At 39.8% G+C, this 22,337-nt stretch overlaps 1 protein-coding gene across 10 annotated transcripts in view; it reads right to left on the bottom strand.

Moving 5' to 3' along the window:
- ELMO1 (engulfment and cell motility 1) overlaps window positions 1–22,337 on the bottom strand; it is a 291,425-nt gene that overhangs the window by 95,239 nt on the left and 173,849 nt on the right. For all 10 annotated transcript variants that reach the window (XM_085226590.1, XM_085226589.1, XM_085226588.1 and 7 more), the window contains one exon: window positions 6,666–6,802. In XM_085226590.1, the coding sequence (XP_085082716.1) occupies window positions 6,666–6,802 (137 nt within the window). The remainder of the gene's footprint in view (window positions 1–6,665; window positions 6,803–22,337) is intronic.

The raw sequence follows: 22,337 nt of genomic DNA, 5'->3' as shown, positions 1-22,337 counted from the left end.
ACAGTGCTTTCCTTTTTATACCCATCAGAGCCATATATCATCCCCTTGCAGAGGAGGCCCCTCTTCTGTACAGACTCAGCACCAAGGTTTGGCTTGTCACTGACATGGCCAGATACACAGGCCGCTGCTGCTCTAAGAACATATCATTGCTGCTTTCAAACTATAAGGGAGACTTACACTGGATATAAGGAATTATTTTTTTTTTACAGTAAGTGTAGAAAACCTTGAACAAGTTGCCTAGAGAGGTAATGGATGCCTCTGTCCCTGGAGACGTTCAAGGTCAGGCTGGACAGGGCTCTGAGCAATCTGATCTAGCTGTAGGTACCCCTGTTCATTGCAGGGGAGTTGGATTAAATGACATTTAAAGGTCTGTTCCAACTTAAACGATTCTGTGATTCTGTGATTCTACATCATAAGCACAACTACTTCAGGGTACGCAGGTCTGCTAGTGTGGGACTAGGGCCAGCTATGCCAAGATGCTGAAAACAGATTTTTGGAGGTGTTACACCAATACAAAATACATTTTCATAGAACATTTTAAACTTGGTGTTTTATACTTCAGTGATCTCAAACATATGTCCAAAGGGCAAAATAAATTGAATTCTCAGTAATGAGGAAAATGCGTCAGTAGCACCATTAGCTGACCTTCCTCTGCTTTTCCATTCCCTAAACCTATAGTTTCAGTGAGTGCATTAGATTTTGATTTCAAGCACTGTACACCACAGTTTATCAGTTAGCTCAGCTTAAGTTCTGTTGAAAAGATAATCTGTTTTGTTATGACTAGTGATTTTTGTGCCATCTAAAAACCCAAAACTACTCTATAGACTAATAAAAATAGTTACCATTATGTTTACTCTCTACAAAACTGATTGAAAACCCTGACTAGTGAACCAAGTAACTTCATTTTTTCTTACATAATGGAGCTGGAATCAGTAATTTTTTTCCTTCCTTTCTTTGCTTTTTGTTGTTGCCGTTTGTTTTGTTTTTAAGATGGCACTAAGCAGAGAATAAATAGATCTCATATTGTTCTGAAGGTCTAACAAGACAAGATACCTTTCTTCCTATTAGTACATAAAATTCAATTTCATAAAAAGCAGCAGACAAATTTTTGGAGAACAAAGGTGAGAGGATAATCATATCCCTGCATCTCCTATCTGCAGTCTCGTCTCACAACAAGCAAGTGTATTTTACAAGAAGATCAGTAACACAGGATATCTCTCTCTACGTAAACTCTCGTTAGGACAAAGTAGGGGCATTCACCTAACTGTAACTAGTGGAGATCAATACAATTTTCCTTTGGGAGTATACTTCAGTTTGGCTCCACAGGGGGAATTTTACAGTGTGGGACCGGTACCAAATATTCCACCGACTATCATGTTAAAAATACAACTGGCCAACTTAAGTACATCATAGCCTGTGTGACAGCAAAGCCTGGATACCCTGAGCAGGCCAAGTAGAATACAGCTGGCCCGTACTGGAGGAAAAATTGACTGACAGACACCTATTTAAGTTGGCAGGCTGATGATGAAGAATTGTAGATGCTGGAGTATAAGATAAATCAGTTCAGCTTTCTTATAGTCAGCACTGTCTCCAAAAGCTATACAGAATGTTTTCCTCTGCTGCAATAAAACATGTAGAATTATATAATCTTGTCTCCAAGCTTTATATTTTCAAAATCATAAACTATGCTGTCTGATCACAAATGACTGTGGAGGATAGAGCGTGTTAAATGTCTTTTGATCATCTATAGACTCAAAGAAAAACAAAAAAGTTTCAAATGGAATTGTTGCCATTTGCATGTCTGTCTATCCCACTGTATCTTAATTTCTTTAGAAAACTCACCAGACATGAATTACACATGTATTGAAATATTACAAAAGCAAAATATATGTTTAGCTGCCTGAATAAATTATTCTATCCAGACAACCATTAGTATACTGGGAGACTTTAAAAAAGGTTTTAGTCTGACAGTATCATACTATCACCATAGAGATTCAAAGAGTTTTGCTAATGCAAGAGGATTAAGTCTGACAAAAAGTGCCTGTTTTAATGAATGGGAATCAGAGAGACAAAGCATGAGATCATAAATGTCCCACTAAAACACCATCACATTCTTCCAACTGTGGATAAAGTGCCATTTTATTTATTTACTAAGTTTTTTTTTAAAAATCAACAAACCTATAAGGAATCTCTACAAGATGGACTGTGGAACCATAGAGGTATAGTATGCGATATTATTGCCAAAAGGAAGTCTTAATCTTTGTATAAGCTTTGAAACCTGCAAGCAAAGATCAAGTTCATGACCACCTGAGAAACCTGAACATCTGTAAGTCTATAGGTTGCAGTGAGATGCATTCTAGAGTCCTGAGGGAATTGACTGATGTAGTCGCCAAGCCATTCCAAATGATATTTGAAAAGGCAGTCAGGTGAAGCCCCTGGTGACTGGAAAAAAGGCAACATCACACCCATTTTTATGAAGGCAAAAAGGATGACCCAAGGAAATATCAATCCTTTGGCCTCTGTATCAAGGAACATCATGGAATAGATACTCCTGGAATCTATGCTAAGGCACATGGAAGACAGGGAGGTGATACGGGACAGCCAGCATAGCTTCACCAAGGGCAGGTCTTGCCTGAACAATCTAGTGGTCTTCTATGATGGCATAACTTCATGAATGGACAAGGGAAGAGACACTGATACCATCTATCTGGACTTCAGTAAGGCCTTTGACACAGTGCCTCATAACATCCTTCACTCAAATTGGAAAGATATGGATTTGATTGGTGGATGTCAAATGGAGGAGAAACTCGTTGTAAGATCGCAGCCAGAGAGTGGTGGTCAATGGCTCAATGTCCAGACGGAGATCAGTGGTGAGTGGTGTCCCTAAGGTCTCAGTACTGGGACTAATGTTTAATATCTTCATTAGTGACATCAACAATGGGATTGAGTGCACCCTCAGCAAGTTTACAGATGACATCAAGTTATTTTGTGTTGTTGGGAGGGACGGGACGCCATCCAGAGAGTTCTAGACAGGCTCAAGCAGTGGGTCCAGGTGAATCTCATAGCATTCAACAAACCCAAGTGAAAGGTCCTGCACCTGGGTTGTGACAAACTCCAGTAGCAATGCCAGCTGGGGGACAAAAGGATAGAGCCCCTTTCTGCTAAAAAGGATGTTGATGTTCTGGAGGATGTCAAGGTGGACATGAGCCACCAATGCGGTAGATACCCCATCCCAAGACATTCAGACTGGATTGGGTTCAGAGCAATCTAACTGAGATGTAGATGCCCCTGTTCATTTCAGGGCAGTTGGAATAGCTGACCCTTAATGGTCCCTTCCAACAAACAATTCTATGATTCAGACCTGTGGGGAAGTATTAGATCGCTTCACTTCTTTGAAGCACCTGTAACTCTTCAATGCAGGACATGAGGAAATGAATCTTCCTATTTGCACACAGACCTCCTACCACCTCTCCTATGCAATCTATTGTGACTAATCAAAAGTTTAAAATTAAACTCTTAAAGCTCCTTCACTTCACTTATTATTAAAGAGTAAAGCAAGCAGATGAGCTTTTTAATGGAATCTCCAGGTCTCAATAAAGAGTTACCACACAATATACCAAGAGCTTCCAATTTTGTCTTGTGTATTTTGGAATAGGAAGGGAAGAAGGAAGAAAATAAATGATCCCATCATTCAGGTAGATAGCAGACTTTAGCCAAGTGATGTTCCACACATTACCAAGACAATCAAGTTACCGAATCTGAATAATAGTAATATAAAGATAGGAGAAAAGAGAATTCTTCACCATCAGCTAAGTTACTGCATCCTGTAAGGTATCTGCTTTACTCCCATTTACTCCTGAAAGGGTAGGCCAAATGCTCCCTGGGTCTATACAGTCTTTGCCTGCCAAGTTTGCAAAACATGCTGCATAAAGAACAGGTACTCAGCACACAGAAAGGATGGAGAAAGAATATTAACACGTCAAGATCACCAAAGCTGCTTGCCAAGTAACGATTAAAAACAATGTTGCTTGGTTTGGTTTGGTAAAGTCATCAGCACTGGCAGCTGTCAGGTACCAACCAGATGATTAAACTTACCACTACATAACATCTCATCCTCCACAAATCCAGAAGTGCTTCACAAGCCCACGTGACAGCATAGTTTACCTTACTCACAGATCCCTTTAAGACAGTTATCAGCTGAGTAATGCACACCACTACTACACATCATCTGAAGTGGCTAAGAGCAGAAAAATCTTGTGACTAAGAGAAAAGATTTAGATAAGCAGACCATAACTGAACTGCTAGAAATGAAAACCATAGGAGTTTAGCATTCCCCCCCCCTTACTGAAAAGGGTTACAAAACCAAGAATGATTTCAGCAGGCAGAGATCCTGGATGAGTCTTTCAAGCATCACCACAACTCTCACGTTTCAAAGAATCACAGAATGCCTTGGGTTGGAAGGGACTGCAAAGATCATCTAGTTCCAACCTCCCTGCTGTGACCAGGGTTGCCTGTCACGAGATTAAGCACTAGATCAGGTTGCTCAAGGCCCCATCTAGCCTGGCCTTGAACACCTCTAGGGATAGGGCATCCACACATCCTTTGGGCAACCTGTGCTAGCACCTCACCACCTTCTCAGTGAAAAACTTCTAGACATCTAATTTAAATTCCTCCTCCTTTAGTTTATAACCATTTCCCCTTTTTCCTTTCACAGTCTACCCATGTAAAAAGTTTATTTCACTCCTGCTTATAATCTCCATTTAAATACTGGAAGGCCATAATGAGGTCTCCCAGAGTGTACTCTTCTCCAAGATAAATAAGCCAAGCTCCTTCAACCTGTCTTTACAGGAGAGGTGTTTCAGCCCTCTGATCATGGTCCTCCTGTTGACCCTCTAGAAAAGCTCCACATCTTTCCTGAGCTGGAGGCCCCAGACCTGGATGCAGTACTCCAGATGGGGCCTCATAAGGGTAGAGTACAGAGGAACTGTGTCCATAAAGACACCTTCCTCACCATGCTGGCCACCTCTCTTTTAACACAGTGCAGGATACTGTTGGCCTTGTGGGACGCAAGAGTACACGCGTTTATTCTGTGAAGTTAAAGGCTGCCTATGTCTTCCATGACACAGGCAGCAGAATCTACTGCCAGCCTGCACATTCTGGAAGAACTGCTGGGTAAAGTCACTAGATTTTCAGTAACATAAAAACACAACTAACTCACTTATCAGATCTGAGAAGAAACTACCTGATCTTCCAAAGTTCCAAAGTCTAACTCTAACAAGCACATTTCTGTATTTTCTCTTAGGATGATCTTGGCTGTTGCCAGAAATAGGCCCACTTTTACTTGAATTCCCTAGGATTACTAATAATATACCAACTAAAGTTGTAGAAAGTTATATATACAAATCCTTCTCCTGAGAAAGAAGGCCTATAAGCAATAGGCAGTTATTAATACACTTGTTTTAAACAACCACATATTATGAAGCAGTCTATTAAAAAAAAGTTATTACTTTTAAATCCTTACTTTTCATTTTCTAAATTCTTCAATAGATTATCTTGCTATTATTCTCTCTGCAGTTCTGTACCACTTGGAAAGAGAAGTGTGTCAGAAATTCCACACAAGAGCAAGCTTCTAGGTTATCCTGCCTGCATTTTGGACTTCCCTTTGTTTTTTTTTTTTTTGCCAGAGTTCAGGTATTGCTGCTAACTAGAAGTATCTTACCATGAAGAAATCAACAAAGGTTATTTCATAATGTGTCCTAAGTATTCACCTTCCCTCTGCAGTGGAAAATGGACGCTTAGACCATTTCATTAAGAAGTTAGAGATGATCATCCTTACTAGAGTACATATAACATTCACATCTAGTGATAACAGAGCACTTCTTTGGGAGATGATGATGCAATGCAGCAGTCTTACTTTTCATTCTCAAGCAATATGTCTATAATCAACATCTGGTCTCAGGCAGAGGCTCAAGAGTCTGTTGAAGGCTCCCCAAAATGATGAAGATGCCAGCAGGTCACATAAACACAATTTTGTCCTACTTGGAAAATGCCAAAGATACTGTTCAGCCTCTTCTTATGTTACACAGTTAAACCAGGATGCCTAGGACCCATAAAGACACACAGCCTGGTTCTCAACTGCTTTGTTGTCAGTCAGAAGATTGGTTGAAACTTTCAGATTTCTCTTACAATGAAAAGGGTGCAATAACAATAGTTATTTGTTCTGTTTTGTTTCAGCTGGCCAGACTGTACAGCACTTTGTCAGGATTGTGACCCTCTTGAATATTTTACTACTTTAGTGCTTGTACGAAATGAAAGGGATGCTCAGAATTATCACTGCAGCAATCTCTGCATTATTTACAACATTAGAGGCTGCAGCACTTCAGCATAATATTGCTAACATAAAAAGGCAGAATTTCGCCTCAAGCCAGGTTTTTATTTTCAGTCTGCAGTTAAAAATGATTGAAAAAGGTCTATGAACTTCTCTTATTCCTTCCATTCCAACTGCTGCTTTCTAAATGCCGCCCTTCCAATGTGCAGTGAATCTGAACAGAAGACACCCCACAGTATTCAGCTGAAGTGGGATCAGTTAATCTCTGTACCTCTAGGGAAGAACGGCCTTGTTTCACCATTTTGCCCAGTGATTACCTCCCCACCCCTTTTCTTGCCTTATTGAAGTCCTCCGAAGTTGCCCTCATCTCCTTCCATGTCTTGTTCAAGAGCTGAATGCAGATACAGAAGAACTCCTCAAACGATCTGTCATGTGTGAAGAACATGGGATGGAAATCGTTGCATGTCTCACTGGCTAAAAACAGAAAAACAAGGAGTAGTGGAATAAAACATTTAAAGGCACGAGTAAAAAACAAACAATCAACAACAACATCATCTCCCCAAACATGCATATAGTGTATTGTGACAACCAGTCACAAACCATAATTCACAGGAATCCTAGATCTAGTAGCAAAGGTTGTCAAAACATAATTCTGAAAATCTAGCCTTGGTCTTCAAGTTAATGAAACACAGTGCTTCTCTGCATGAGACCACCAACAAGAGCAAGAGGAAGCAATGACCACCTTGCCTGAATATTCTCGCAGTGGGTGCCTAACCAGTGCTAAGTTTTTGTTGCTCTCTGGACGGAGAGACACAGGCAGAAACATAAGTATCCTCAATGAAACAATCTTTCGACTGCTAACAGTGTGTACTGTATTGACAGCTGAGAACCAAACACTAAACATCACCAATGTTGGAAAAGACATCCAACATCATCTGGTCCAATCGCCCACCTACCGTCAGTATTTCCCCACTAAACCATATCCCTTACTGCAACATCTAAATGTTTCCTGAACACCTTCAGGGATGGTGACAACTTCCCTGGGCAACCCATTCCAATGCCTTTCTTTCCAGAGAAAAACTATTTCCTAATAGCCAACTTGAACTTGAGGCCATTACCTCTCGTCCTATCACTGGTTACTAGGGAGAAGAAGCCAACTACCACTGTGCCAGCGTCTCCTTTCAGGTGGTTGTAGAGAGCAGTAACGTCTCCCCTGAGCATCCCTTTTTCCAGACTGAACAATCCCAGTTCCCTCAGCTGCTCCTCATATGGCTTGTGCTCCAGATCTCCTACCAGCTTCACTGCCCTTCTCTGAATACACTCCAGGGTCTCAAAGTCTTTGTGTACTGACGGGCCTAAAACTCAACTCAGTACTCAAGGTACTCACTCACCAGAGCCGAGTACAGGGAGATGATCACTTCCCTGCTCCTGCTGGCTACATTATTTCTGATACAAGCCAGGATGCTATTGGCCTTCTTGGCAACCTGGGCGCACTGCTGGCTCACATTTAGCTGTGTCAACCAACACCCTCAAGTCCATTTCTTTCACACAGTCTTCAAGCCACTCTGTTCCAACCCTGTAGAGTTGCCTGGGGTTGTTGTGGTCAAATAATATTAGATCAATGTACTGAAATACGAAGTTGTGCTGACACAGCTGATTAGCTACCATATTGTATATGGACGTATGAAAATATAACCGGTTAAATTTGTTCTTTGAAAATAACTGGAAACAAATGGATCTTATGACACCTGTCCCTTATTTGGGATGGGGCAAAGAAAAAAAACAAAAACAAAAAAAAAACAAAAAAAAGAAAACAACACCACACACACAAAACATTATTTATAAAAATCAAATACAGGCTTTAAGGAAGGCAAAATAAAAGAATACTATCATGATGGTTCTGAAAAGGCAGAGTTTAGTTTGATAAGACTGCTCTGAATTTCTTTGAGTGAAGAATGTATTTTCAAATACTAAGGATAGAGCTGAAGCAACACTGAACTCTTGGCCTCCCTGAGAACCCAGGAACAAAAGAGGCTTTAGCCAAGGACAGAAGATCTTTAAACCCTGCCATGGCTTGGAGGGCCACCTCCAAGTAGGTTGCACGTTTATCTTCTTTAAAAAGAACAGTCATGTTGATTCAGTTCTTTATCATGTTCCCTGTTCTCAAATCTCTGTTTCATCTCTCAGTTCTCAATCCAGTATTCTTCTGGTCTTTTTCAGTAGTCACTCACGTGCCCATACAGCAGCATCTTCCCTTCCTTCAGGATCAAACAGTCATAGCTTAGGTATGTTTCATCCTCTTGAAGAATGGTAGTAGTATACAGCATTGGGATAAAATACCCTTTTCCTTGAAACTGCAACATTATATGATATTTTCTTTCTCTCAGTGAGACCAGAGAAATTAGAATGAAGAGAATGTGAATGGTACAGATAGGCTGACCCCTTGTATGAGATTCAAGCTCTTGGTCTTAGTACCTCTAACCACAAAAATACCCTTCCAGCATGTTTTGTAAGTTCTGCCATGTTAGTAGCTGCTAAGAACACCAAAGGAACACCAGATGCGCTTACAATTACCTGAAGCCTCCAAGAAATATGGTTTTTGATCTTTCTCAAGATGCAATATTCCAATTACAAAGCAAATCTCTAAAGCTTAATTGTACATTTGAGGCTTAATTTTAACATTAGAATTACTAAGATCTAATAAAATCCTCAGCTACATAGCGAAGATGAGAGTTAATTTTGGAGCATAGGTTTCCTTCTTATCAAATAAACGGCATTTACTTAAAAGGATGTGCTGACAAGGGGGAATTAGTCAAAGCAGAGACCTATATTTACGAGGAAACGCTCAATTGCTTTAAAAGGACAAAACACCTCAGGCTAATTTTCAGAGCACCTTCAGTTTCCATTCATTCAGCAGGAGCTGCAAGGGCTCAGCACTTCCAACAATCAGACCTTCAGCCTGCAATAATGTTAGAGAAACAACGGAACAGATTCTCAGAGGGCACTTGTCTTTAAGTCATGAAATACTATAATGATGAGAAGAAATAAAATAACACCGAGCAGAAGAATGCAGCCTGTACTGTCACTGTAAATCACAGTGTGAAACAAGGCAATAACCCCAGTGCACACTGGCCTTTCTGGTCCTCCTCCGAGCCAGAGCTTATCTCTGCTCCTACTCATAATGATCAATAAATCAAAGTTAATAGAAAGGCTGGGGATTCTCATGATCTTGATTATCAGTTCTAACTCATGCTTCTTATCATAATCAAACCCGAACTGTATCTACTATGCTGACAACCATGCATGCAGAATCAGAGGTGCTGTCCCCCCATCTTTTCTATAAGAAAACGTACTGTGGTTTATGTCTTTTCAGTCCAAAAATGAAAGAGTAAAAATCACTGTTATTTATATAAATGGAGAACCTTAGGCCTGAAAGCAGAAGGAATCTTAAGGCGCAGTACAAATCTTAAGAAAAATTAAAAGACAGATGCATACTTTCTTCAAAATTCCCACCAGCATCCGGATAGTAGAGAAAAATACCCAGAATTGATTTCAAAGGCAGCTTTTTGTATATCTCAAAAATTCTAGCCCAAGTAATTTAATTCGATGGGAACATTGTAAATGAAGCACATCAGCAATCTTTATCTTAGAGCGTATCTATAGGCTGCAGGCCAGGTCTACATTCTGCTCAGTTTCTAAACGTCTAATGAGAGAAACCTTGACCCAACACTTTCTTTCTCCATTATCCAAGCAAGATAAGGATGAAGAAAAAGGCAAAACTGAGTTACCAGTGGTTTTCAGATCAGAGTTAATACTGAGTCACAACTTCCGCTGCCTCCATCCCTAAGTCAGTATCTCTGCTCTCAGGGTACTGCCTCTCTCCACTGAGTGGGCAAATTTAGAGGCTGCTCAGTTGTCAAAACTTCTTGGATTTGTTTTTTTCACTAACTTGCAGTTTGACTAATTGTAAACAAAAACAGAGATTCAGCGTTAGAATAATTTGGAGACCTTTCACAAAAGAGCTGCATGAAAAATTTCTGGCCTTAAGCCCAGTAAGTACACCGTAACCTTCATTTTCACAAGCAGGAACTAGCCACATTTGTAAGCAATGCAAAAACATACATATGGCTGCAACACAGGGACACGTATCATCATGATTATTTAATAACATCATCAAGTTTTAATTATGCCTCCATGAGATCACCTTTCAAAGGCAAGGCAAGTCACAGAAGAAAGCTCCAGCCTACATAAATCAGGTGAAGATCTTGTTGATTTTCCTTTCTTGGCACAGTTCTTGAAGCTGTAGATCAATGTGTCGCCTATCAGGATTTAAGTAGTCCTTCAAGCTTCTAGCTGATCTATAGCTGTGACTTTGAGGAAGAAGCTTAGTTCATTTCTCAACATAAATTGCACTGGCAGAAAAAAAAAGAAAAAAAAAGAGAGAGAAAAGAAAAAAAAAAGAAAAGAGCTGATTTCTATCTGGGAGTTTATGTGGTTACTTCAATGTGTATTTTTAGACTTTCCCTGAAACAATTCCTAAATTACGAGAAAGACATTCAAGCATCCCTGACTGTTCAAACAGTAAATGGATACGATATGTTGTATTGCTCTTCTGTTGATTAATAGAGGAAATAGAAAAAAGGAAAACAAACTGAGAAAGAAAAGTTTTTTCTTCATTTTTCACTTTGTATCTGAATGCTCTTTCCCATGAGAAACAACACCATCAGGGACAAATTTCTTCTAGCTCTGTCAAGAGCAGTTATTTGCATATTTGCATACGCCTGTCTTGGAAGGGCACAAGTACACTACAATGTTTCAGTAACTGTTTGATCTGAAATACAACAGAGACTTACATGTCAATGTTGCTGTAGTGAACAGAATGCAGACAATACAGATTTCTGCCTGCAGGACAGACTTCGGGAAAGGCTGAGAGCACCAGAGACATCAGGCTGGGGTGTCACCTCTTACAGCCCAAACCAGTAAGAGCCCAAGGCAACTGGTGCTGATGTTGCCCCAACTGCCCTCACACTTCTGCTTAAACACTCAAACAGATCGGAGAGTATGGTGCTATTTACATCTTTTCCTTCACCTTAAGAAATGAACTATGGTACACACTGATAAGCAATTTTCACTTGGAAGAGGGAAAACTCTGAGTACAATTTTTTTCTCCTTTAATTTATTTTGCACAATACTTGGAAGTAACACAGAGATGATCCTTCTTTCCCCACGAAACTACAACAACAGACAGGCTCACAGTGCTACCCATTATTTTCAAAATGCATCCCTGGTGCCAGGGGGAACAAGTTTGGGGTAATTTAAGTAGCCTTTTCCAGAAAGAAGGAATCTTTAAGATTTTTGTCCTCTTTTAAGAGATAATACATAAGGCATCTCAAGAAGACATGGGAAGACCCCAAAGATGATCGGCCTTCATAGTTTTCAAGAATCTAAATGTTGACACCAAGAGTTTTTTCTTACATGGCAAAATCTTGACTCCACTGTTTGCACTACAGAAAAAACAAATAAAAAGTACTGATATTCTGATGTATTAAATAAAATACCATATCACAGGCCAAATAAAGATTATTTTGTCTGTAGAAGGCAATACAGTAAGTATAAATGTCTACAGATTTATGCTCAAATTAAAAATCCTAAAAAATTAGGTGAAGTCTAACACTAGAGCATGGGTTCAGCTACTATATGTGAAAACAAGGATCCTAGAAATCCTTGCAAAGTCTTGGCAATTAAATGATTGCATGACATAACAAATGACCAAACCCTTGAATGCGAGAGCCAGGCTTGCATTTTACACTCAGCTCGTGTTGCTGCTAAGAATGAAGAGACAGTAGAAGTTATACAGGCACATTTTAGCCAACAATTACAGTACATGCTTACATTAAGTGTTTTAGAAATAATTCTTTGATTAATAATTATAAAATACAGGAAGAAAAAGGCTTACTGCTTTATAAAACTCCACAATCTACTTCCTCTGCTATACATATATTTAGTTCCCCCGCAGATCAACAATTCAATAGCTTTTTCACTCTTCTGTAAATGTAAGGCTTCCCATTACGTTGGGAGTGTACATCAAAGATAATTTACTAATCACAAATGAAAAACCTCATCATGGATGTCAGCTATGTACAAACGGTCTACAAAACACAACTAGAACAGATTTTGCTTAGAAGATGATGAAAGTGATAACATTGCTGTGTATTCTCATATACTTGAAGACCAGGCAGTCAGCCTAAATCAATCAAATTATTTAGTTAGCCATATATGTTTATAATATAAAAACATACATTTATACTAGCAATATGGTCCCCTAGCATTAATCATGCCACATGTAAAGGGACAGACAGGCCCTCAGGTAAGAAGTAAGCTCTGCACTAATGGTAGTATTAGCAGATCCTTCATACTATGAAATTCATCAAGAAAAACATGCCAAAATGCCTTTGAGATGAGGGAAGCAGACCTGCAGAGTCTTGGGAAAGCAGTTTGCAAAGCTTCAATGAGAGAGAGGGCTTGGAAACACTTTCCCGACTGAAAAATATCTGGAATCTGTGTGATCAACTCTCCACACGGATCTATTACCAGGCTGCTGTTTAATTCTGAGTGACTCATTTATCCCTGCTGCTTTTCGTTCCTGATTTCACAAAATGGAGTTGCTAATATTTGTTAGGGAAGGAAGGGGGTTGCCGAGAGATCCACTGCAGTTTCTGAAATGCAGCAAGATATATATATATAAACGGTGCAATATGGACTTTGGAAATATAATCTCCACTAGCCTCCTCTGGGATTATTATTTGCAATAACAGAAGACAATCAAAGAGTAACTAATTCTCACTAGCTCTCCCAAGAGAAAGAGCACTGCAATTTCTGCTCCTCCCTGAAGATGAGATGAAGTAAAAGTAAGTACTGCCATGACCATTTTTATATATACGCAATCAAAAATTCAGTAATACATACAGCACATAAGAAAAAGTGCATCTAGTACTGCAGAAATACTGCAGTTGCCAAGTTCTTTACACCAGTGACCCCTGTAGTCTGCTGGCAAAGATTTGAAATATCTCTGGCCACCCTTCTGTAACTTGATAGGGAAGCAGTGTGGTTTAAGGCAAGTTAGGCCCATAACCACAGCAGTGCAATAATCACAGAATCATAGTATTGCAAAATATCTCAAGTTGGAAGGAACCCACAAGAATCATCAAGTCCAACTCCTGTCTCCACAAAGGACCACCCAAAATCAAACCCTACGTCTGAAAGTGTTGTCCAAATGCCTCTTGAACTTAGGCAGCTTGGGGCCATGACCCTAACCCTGGGCAGCCTGTTCCAGCGCCTGTCCACTCTCTAGTGCAGACCTTGTCCCTCACCCCCAGCTGCCCTTCCCTGACACAGCTCCATGCCGTTCCCTCGGCCCTGTCACTGTCACACAGAGCAGAGCTCAGCGCTGCCCTCCGCTCCCTGTGAGGAGCTGCAGCCGCCATCAGGCCTCCCCTCAGCTCCTCTGCTCTGGGCTGAGCAAACCATGGGACCTCAGCAGCTCCTCATACACCCTGCCCTTCAGACCCTTCCCTACCTTTGCAGCCCTTTTTTGGATGCTCTCTAATGTTACGTCCTGCTTCAGTTGTGGTGCCCATCTGATGCACATGCAGAATTTGGCACTTGCTCTTATACAATTTCATGCGCTTGGTGACTGTCCAGCCCTCACATTTGTCAAGATCTCTCTGCAAGGCCTCTCTGCACTTGAAGGAGTCAACAGATCCTCCAATTTAGTGTTGTCCTCGAACTTAATATGCACTCAAGTCCTGCATCCAGACACCACCTCAAGATCAAGCATCTCATTTGCAGATGAAGCACTTGATTCTGTAGAGAGGGGTGTTATTTAAAAGGCTTACAGAACACTTACAGAACACCACTGATTATGTTTGCCTGCTTTCCAAATTTCTCAAATATCTACCAAACACATAGGAACCAAACAGGAGTTGCACATCTCCTGTTTATGCCATCAGCAAAATGCACTTTGTATCTTGTTCCAGTTGGACCTGTAGAGAAGCCCCTGGGAGACTGCTGACACTGCAGAGCAGCACCTGAGCACACAGCTACCGCCTTGCAGAAGCCATGCTGTTAAAACCATGGAGCATCTGCAATCTATGGTTTTCTGTAAGAATCCACCTCTAGATTCTCAGCTTTAGAGATATACAAAGAAAGAACAATAACAACAAAATACTGTTAATTTCAAGAGACAGCTTCCCTTTTGAATTCTTTCAAGTGGCACTTCCTGATTCATACTGCTATCAAGCATGAGCTGTGCTGTGGCAGTGTTGATCCCTCCCTATGGGTATCTTTTCAATATATTAGTAAGTCTGAACATCACATTAGAGATGGGACAAATTGCCAAAGCATGAGCTCAATCTTACTGACAGGCAAATGCATACTGCAGCTTGCTTGGTATGTATATTTTAGTTCGAATTTTATCTCTCCTTTGGAGCTCACATAAGAGAATGTGTCATGAATAGACTCATGAAAAAATTACTCTCAGGTAAATCCCTTACTTGAACAATCAATTATTTATAAAATTATTTCTAGAACACCATACCTAAAGCCTGCTATGTTCACTTATGTATATATTTTTCTGAATGTGTGCATGAACCACTGAAAAAGATGTCAAAAAGATGTCACTTTTTTTTCAGCAGGGAGCAGTTACTTGTCAGACTCTGCCCCTTCCCACTATTAAAAAAAAAGAAAAAAGGAAAAAAAAGGAAGATGTCCACATTCAGTGATTATACTTAGCAAGAATCATCAACATTCGGCTTTGAAATCTATCATGTCAAAAATCTTGGTGATGGTTTTGGCCCTCATTTTTATCTTGTACAACCAATTTTGCATTACTCTGGCAATTTATGGAGTAGTAATGATGCTACCAGTCATGACTTTCTTAGGGAACAGCACAGTTTAGGAATGACTGTGATTTGAACTGAAGCCATTGGTCTTTTCTATTTGAACTGAAAGTGTGAGATGCAAGTTTCTAAGCTTTGAAACACAGTAAAGTAATACAGAGAGCTGAGCTGCATTTGTTAAACTCCAAATCTATGTATTATTTAAGAGGTGTGTTTTGCCTGCACTGAAAAAAAAAAAAAAAAGGATAAGACACTGGACCAATGAACTGTGCAGGATGTGCCACATTTTTCTCCAGAAATAGGTGTATGAATGTGAACATGTCATCCCAGAATTCCTGACAAGGGTATCCGGAACCAATCAAAATCCATTTTTCAAGTGAAAAGTAAGAATTCAGTTTGCTTCCCATTTCCATTTCCCACAAAGAGGATACTACAGAGCTGGTCACCATGATACTCTCAGTCCTGGAGAGGACAAGAACCAGTGCAAACACACTCAGAGGGCCCAAAATTCACCTGGTGTTCACAGCACTACAGTAGCATACACACCATTATGTGCGAAAGTGATGAGTTGATCATGTAATGTAGGGCAGAACTGTCCCTTCTTAACAAGCTAAGTAAAATTATCTAGAAATACATGGGTACAAGAGACCAGATACATCCAGTGGTTTATCTTACCTAATCGTATATTTAGCTGGAAGAGAAAGGATACAAAATTCCTAAAGCACAGTAAAACCACAACTCCTCATTAAGACGTAAGGCAACAGCATTTCTCTGAACCAAGATTTCTCATTAGGAGAGCAATTGAGAGAAACTGGAAGAAAAGTACATATAAAAGGCTTCTTACAGTCTGTTTGCCTTCCTTTTTCTAGGCTGACAATAAATTCCACTAGGCAATGAAAAGCAAAGATTCCACAAAGCCTCAAGCCTGAGGAGACGACTTAGATGTCTACAGTATGTGCAGCCCCAAACCTCTTCATTGACTTAACCGGTTTTTCTTTGAAGATGATTGCTGCTGTATCAGAAAATTGCCTTCTCTCCCCAGGATATCATTAAATAAAGGATCCATCATTTAAAAATTCCCCTCTCTCACTTTCCCAAATAAAAACAGAATTCTCACTTCTGCAGTACAAGCCAGTAAAGCCTGCACTTATAGCTACCAGCAGATATGGCTGCTCACAGCTGGCATCTCTGCTACAGCCATAGGGAAGAAGTTCAAGAAATGAGATCCAGGCAGACTCAACCTGTTACAACCAGAGCTGATGGCAAAAAACTGAATGAAACCAATGCAGCAGAAGTGTCCACATACCAGGCTGATCTCATAAACATATTTCTTTTTGCAACCATCTGTAAACACAGAGACTTCTCCTGCTTACAATGGACCTGAATACCAAACAGAAATGCAAACAGAAAGCCAAAGTGCAAGGAGAGGAAAGTTACTAAAATGATTCTTATACACTACAAGGAACTGAAAAAGATTGCAAAGAATCAGTGTTGTGCTGATAAGGGTTCTCCATCTCTTTCCATAGAAGTCTATTTTTATTGGTGATAAAACAGGTGCTGGATATGAATAGATTTGAATTGCCTCTACGATGTGTCACAGCACCCTCCTGGCCAACCAGGAAAGCACTCAAATTTCCTCTTCTCTCCTCCGCTACTCCCAGTATAAAAAAGCAGCAATCAATAACAGTAAGAAAACGTGCTTTTGAAATCTGATGGCTAAACAAGAGTGTTGTTGTCAGAAGTGAGGGAGCACTTCATCTGCATTAATCATGCACTTCTAGGAGAAAACTGTGAGAGTTGAAATGGTATGAAAAACAAGGGCTTATATTTGTCATACCATAAAAAGAATGTCTTTTGTGAAAAAGAGACAGAGATATGTAAGAACAGATCTGCAATTATGCTACAGTGTATCTACAGCATCTCTCAATAACAATATTAAAGAATGTTAACAAATCAACACGATAAATCTGCTTAGGGACTAAGCAATATTTATGGTCACTTCTGGTAAGAATACAGAACAGAAAGGTATTGCAAATATAATGCAGAAACAACAGAGGTGCGTTTAAAAAGTAGGCATGGTTGGCAAAACTTCTTACAAAGGTTGACACCATTGCTCTGTGAGGTCCTGTATACAAGCCAATGATGGTTACATGAAGGCTTAAAAAACATTTTAAAAAGCATTTCTGACAATTTCTAAGTCCATGGACTGTTTGTCTACTTGTGGGCTGATTTGCACAGACAGAGGCATTTACAGAAGGCCAACTAAACTCCAGCATATTGAGGGAAGCACATTGTTACATCTGCTAAATGCTGATACCCTAGTCCTTTCCTTGTAAGAGCCTCTCTCTCCTAAGCTCTCAAAGAAACTAGCCTATCCATATCTCCAGACAAATCAAGAAGAATGACAGTAACAATGGGGGAGGTAGATATTCTCAGCATTCATAAAGAGCAGCATGAAGACAGCCACAATGTGTAACCACTGTTTTCAGTCCTACAGTACTCACTGGCAAAGTTTATTCCTAAATGCTGTACTCTTTCTTCTAACTATTGCATCTCCACAGACCCAGATCACTGAGGGCTGGAGACAGAAATGCCCATGTGCTGAAGCAGGCACCTGTCCTGCCTTCACTTGTGCATCTCCTTGCTGTCCCACAGGCAGCATACTGAGGGAGTATCTTTCAGGGCAGGACTGCTGATGTTTCACTTCTTACTCTGACTTATTGCTTCTCCTCCTGAAGGGATTCTTGCTGCAATGATTACTCTTGCCACTAATTACCCATTTTCTTTATCTGAGAAGCTACACAGACTGCACTACAGGTTGTACAGCTCATGCCTCTCCAAAGACCTTCTCTGAGATACTTCATCAAGACGATAACTCTGGTTGCCATTTGAAATACAAACCATGCTGTTTTGATTCACAAGAGAGAAGCTGTCACTGAAAATTAATTCTGCTCTAAATAGGCTGGCTAGGGCTCCATCTGCAAGCAAAATTTAAAGGAGCCTGTGAAAATCTTCAGGAAAACATTGCAAACACCAACCTCGTAAGTCTACAATCTTTTTTTGTTGTTGTTATTACGTCCCTAGACAGCTATCTAAACTGCTTCAATTCCTCCTTCCCTCACATGGACCTCTTCATTAAAATAAAAAAGTTTAAAATGGCAATGTAAAAAAGATGTGTGGTCACTGTGCAAGACAACTGCTTTGAAAAACACTGATTTTTCCCCTCTGGTATTTGATCTTACAAGTGAGCAACAGCAGGAGAACTGCAAGGAAGAAAAATAAATGAGCAGATGGAGAAGGCAACAAATACGCAGGCAAGCCAGGAAGGAAGAGAATACTTTTTCTGGTACTCAGTCCTTCTTCTATTATAAATAAGAGGCTACAACTGAACTGCCCATGCAGAGCTGGCACAGACTAGCCACAAGCTCTCTGGATCACAGTCAGAGGTGTCGGTACGTGCGCTGTGCCTCCTTTGGTGCACTTTCATGACAAGCTGTTAGGCTACCTCCAACACCCACGTGGTTGGCTATAAGGTAAGCTGCTTGACACCCTGCCTAGCCAGTCAAGCCAGCTACAAAGCTAGGGGAGGAAAAATGATTGCTTATCTAGTAAACAAGTAAGCCAGCTAAACTTACGCTACTCCTCTGCCACCTCAGAAAACGCGATCAAAGCACTTGGAATTACTCTGTTTGCTTTGAATCAAACTTGGCTATACTCAAAATGCTAAACAAGGTGAAAGAATGAGACATGGGGAAAGACAACATCACTATAAAAAAAAAAAAAAAAAGCTGTGATTAAGGTGAGGGAATTGCATCGTATCACACAACCTTGAGCAATGGTAACTCATCTTTCATGTTAGATCTAGTTTTGAACTGTGCTGAAATTAAACTGTTTGCACAAGTACCAGCAGATGCACACCTACAAGTTCTCCTTGACTTTTTAAAAAATATATGCAGCACAACTACTATTCCAGCCCTATTTAGGACAACTTCACCTTTCAATATTATCTCTCCTTCCTCGCCTTCTACATCCCCAAAGATTCTGTACTTCCCTTAAAATATATCAGTGGTTGGACTTGATGATCTTGAAGGTCTATTCCACACCAAATTATTCTATGATTCTATATGTTCATACACATATTTGGCATACTGTCAAATAAGTTTTACTCCGTTTGTAAAAGTGAAATGTGGAAAAGAGGAAAACAACCACTGGATACCCATTTGCCCAAGAAAATCCTGTGCAATTTAATCCTGGCTGATGAAACCTTAAGAGTGCTAAGTGAAGCTGAAAGTGTCAAGTGCTGCTGCTGCATATATTTTCAAAGAAGCCAGAGAGAACTGATGGGGGTGCATCTCCTGGTCTGTAGCCCATCTGCTAGGTGAGGCAGGGACAATCTAGAGGTGTGTAGGGAAACACAAACCTTGCCTCTCCACATGAACTCAGTCACCACTGGAAGCCAGTTGGTCTTATTGAGGTGAAGATCATTAACTCACTCTGAAAACTGCATCTTCCTGTCTAGCAACTACTGCCTGAATTGCCTTCTCCCTTTACAACATGTCTTAATTTGTAAATTATGTTTGTAACTATCTGGACTATACTTCTAAAAATAAAACTGCTGAAGCATAATCTTGTAACATAGACCAAATGGAATAATTAAAACAAAATGAGAAAAAAAAAAAAAGGAAAAACAGTCAAATGGTAGGAAGCAAGCTGCTCAGAAAACATTGCATCTCAGTGCTTGATTGTGTATACATTGGAGATCATCACCATAATGCACTGCGTAAGTGCCAAGTATCTTCAAATGGCCTTGTGAGCATTAATCAATCTCCAGAAGAGCATTAGTCAATACTAATTCTTCAGATGTCAAACTTAACCTCTTGAAAGGCACACAAAAAATCAAGTAATTAGACCATACGTTTAGCAACAAGATAAACAATTTAAACAACACATTTCCAAGTGGCACGTTCAATTCATAAGCCATTCCAATGAAGTTTTCACTTTACTCACTAACTTAAATGTGACTGATACAGCAGCTACCAGAGCATAGTTTCAGACAGGTAAAACTACTATCATTAAACATTTTAGAAATGTTTAATTAGGCTGCAACATCACCTTGCTTTAATTTATTGCTCTTCTTTATAGGCTGAAACATAAAATCAGCAATTCAGTCATACTATGGTAAAAAATGTTAAAATGTATTTTAGTCTGGGAATCACTGCTCTTGCTTAAATGTGTTTTGGAGAGAGCAAGCATTAGAAGTTATTCCTCTTCTATATCCTGGGGCATTAGCATTCAACATTAAGACATAATTCATTATAACACCAAGCCTTTTAGATTATAAAGAAGCTTAGAGAATCACCTAGTTGAAGAAATGAAGGAGTGCAGGTTTTCTTCTTGTTATGCTTGGCATAAAAGACCTTGAGGATAAATGAAGTGAATGTGGGGAAGACTGGGAAAGAGGCCCAGAAAATGCTTTAAGACTCGCAGAAGTCACATCTTTGTAAACGATCAGAATTAGTTTAATAAGGAGGAAATGTATTCTGAAGCCAGAACATCCCTGGTGTTAATAAATGCACAGTATTCCCCTGTAGCTTGTTCCACTACTTATCTAGTCTAAGGCTTTGTTGTCATTGTTATTTGATATACATTTTCTCTTTTTTATAGTAAATCTGTTATTTGTTTTGTTCTCGTTGACTAAAGAAACTGAATAAAGTAGTTTTTACATCATGCCTTGAGGCTTCTAAAGACAGTTATATCTTTTCTATCACTTTATTACACCCTGACCATGAGTAATTGGCTTAATTTTTCCTTGAGAGTCTTTATTTTCCCAAGCGTGTTATTACTCACACCAGAAATATGTCTGTACGCATGAAGATCACAGAATAGTGACTTCTAAAGATGAAAACAGTGATTTCTCAGAACCAAAAAAACACAGCCAAAAACCTTTCAGCTGAAATTTCTCTGTTGGACTATGGCTGTTTTAGAAAATGGAACTAAGCTAAGCTGCTTAGAAATTCTCTCCTATTATTCCCATTGCAGACACTAGGAAATTTCAGGCAGGAAAAATAAAAGCCATCTCAGACAAGACTTCTTTTTGCTCCTGCATTCAGATTTAAAATTAGTTCACAAAATTTAGGATTATTGCTTAGTTGTTTTTTCACAAGGCGTTATCCCAGTCACCTCTCAAGAGACACTGCATAAGAGACAAGTGTAACACCCTTGCTTTTGTTGAAATAAACTGGTTCATAACACAACTTAAACAATATCAATTCATTGCAAAAGCCATCATCATGCCCTCAGAAAGCATTCTTCAATTCTCTCTTGAATGAATCTGATCAGTTTTGACATCTGTATATACAGGTTATTTGCATCTGTTTACAAATTATAAAGTAATCCACTTTGTGACAAGTTACAGGACTAGGAACCAAAGAACTCAACAGGAAACGATTGAGATTTCAAACGCTTTTTGGGATAAATGGTTTAATTTCTCCACCACGAATAGGAAAGAATAGAAATGCTGGTTTCAAAATCACTAAGGCAAACAGAGCCTCAGATTGGTTTTATGAGAAAAATAAAACATTAATTCCTCCCCCGTTACACCTTGAGAGAAGCAGCAGAAGCTTTTGTTAAGATGGATTAAAATTCAGCAGCAAGAAATTTTCCCCAGCAAGGAATCAAAGAGAGTCTGAACTGATGCCATTCAGAACACAACTTTTTTTCCCCAAATCGAATTCCAACTTGGTTCATTACTGAGAAAACTTCTGCTGAGCACAGACAGGTACAAAATTGGTTACTGACATTACCAGCTCAGAGTAATAGATCACCTGAAAATGCATCCCACCCTGTCTCCACTTGGGATGTACCGAATGTGAGGAACTAAAACCCAGTCAGTGCCAGCTTCTGGAGGTAACCACAGCCAACAGCTCCTTCTGGGCACTGGCCACACATAGCTCTGATTTCTCCTTTCCTAGGAAGAGTCATGCTAGTTTTTCTAGAAAAATGACCTACAAGCTGTACCTGTGCTGGTAACCCTGGGGGCATGTCTCATACTGTGTATCTGCCTTCTGCAAGGCACATGTATCTATTAAAAATACCAGAGGTTTTCAGAAGCT

This window comes from Meleagris gallopavo, chromosome 6 (genome assembly GCF_905368555.1).
Source record: "Meleagris gallopavo chromosome 6, MGAL_WU_HG_1.1, whole genome shotgun sequence".
In the NCBI taxonomy this organism is placed as follows: domain Eukaryota; kingdom Metazoa; phylum Chordata; class Aves; order Galliformes; family Phasianidae; genus Meleagris; species Meleagris gallopavo.
This window is presented reverse-complemented; position numbering and strand designations above follow the sequence as displayed.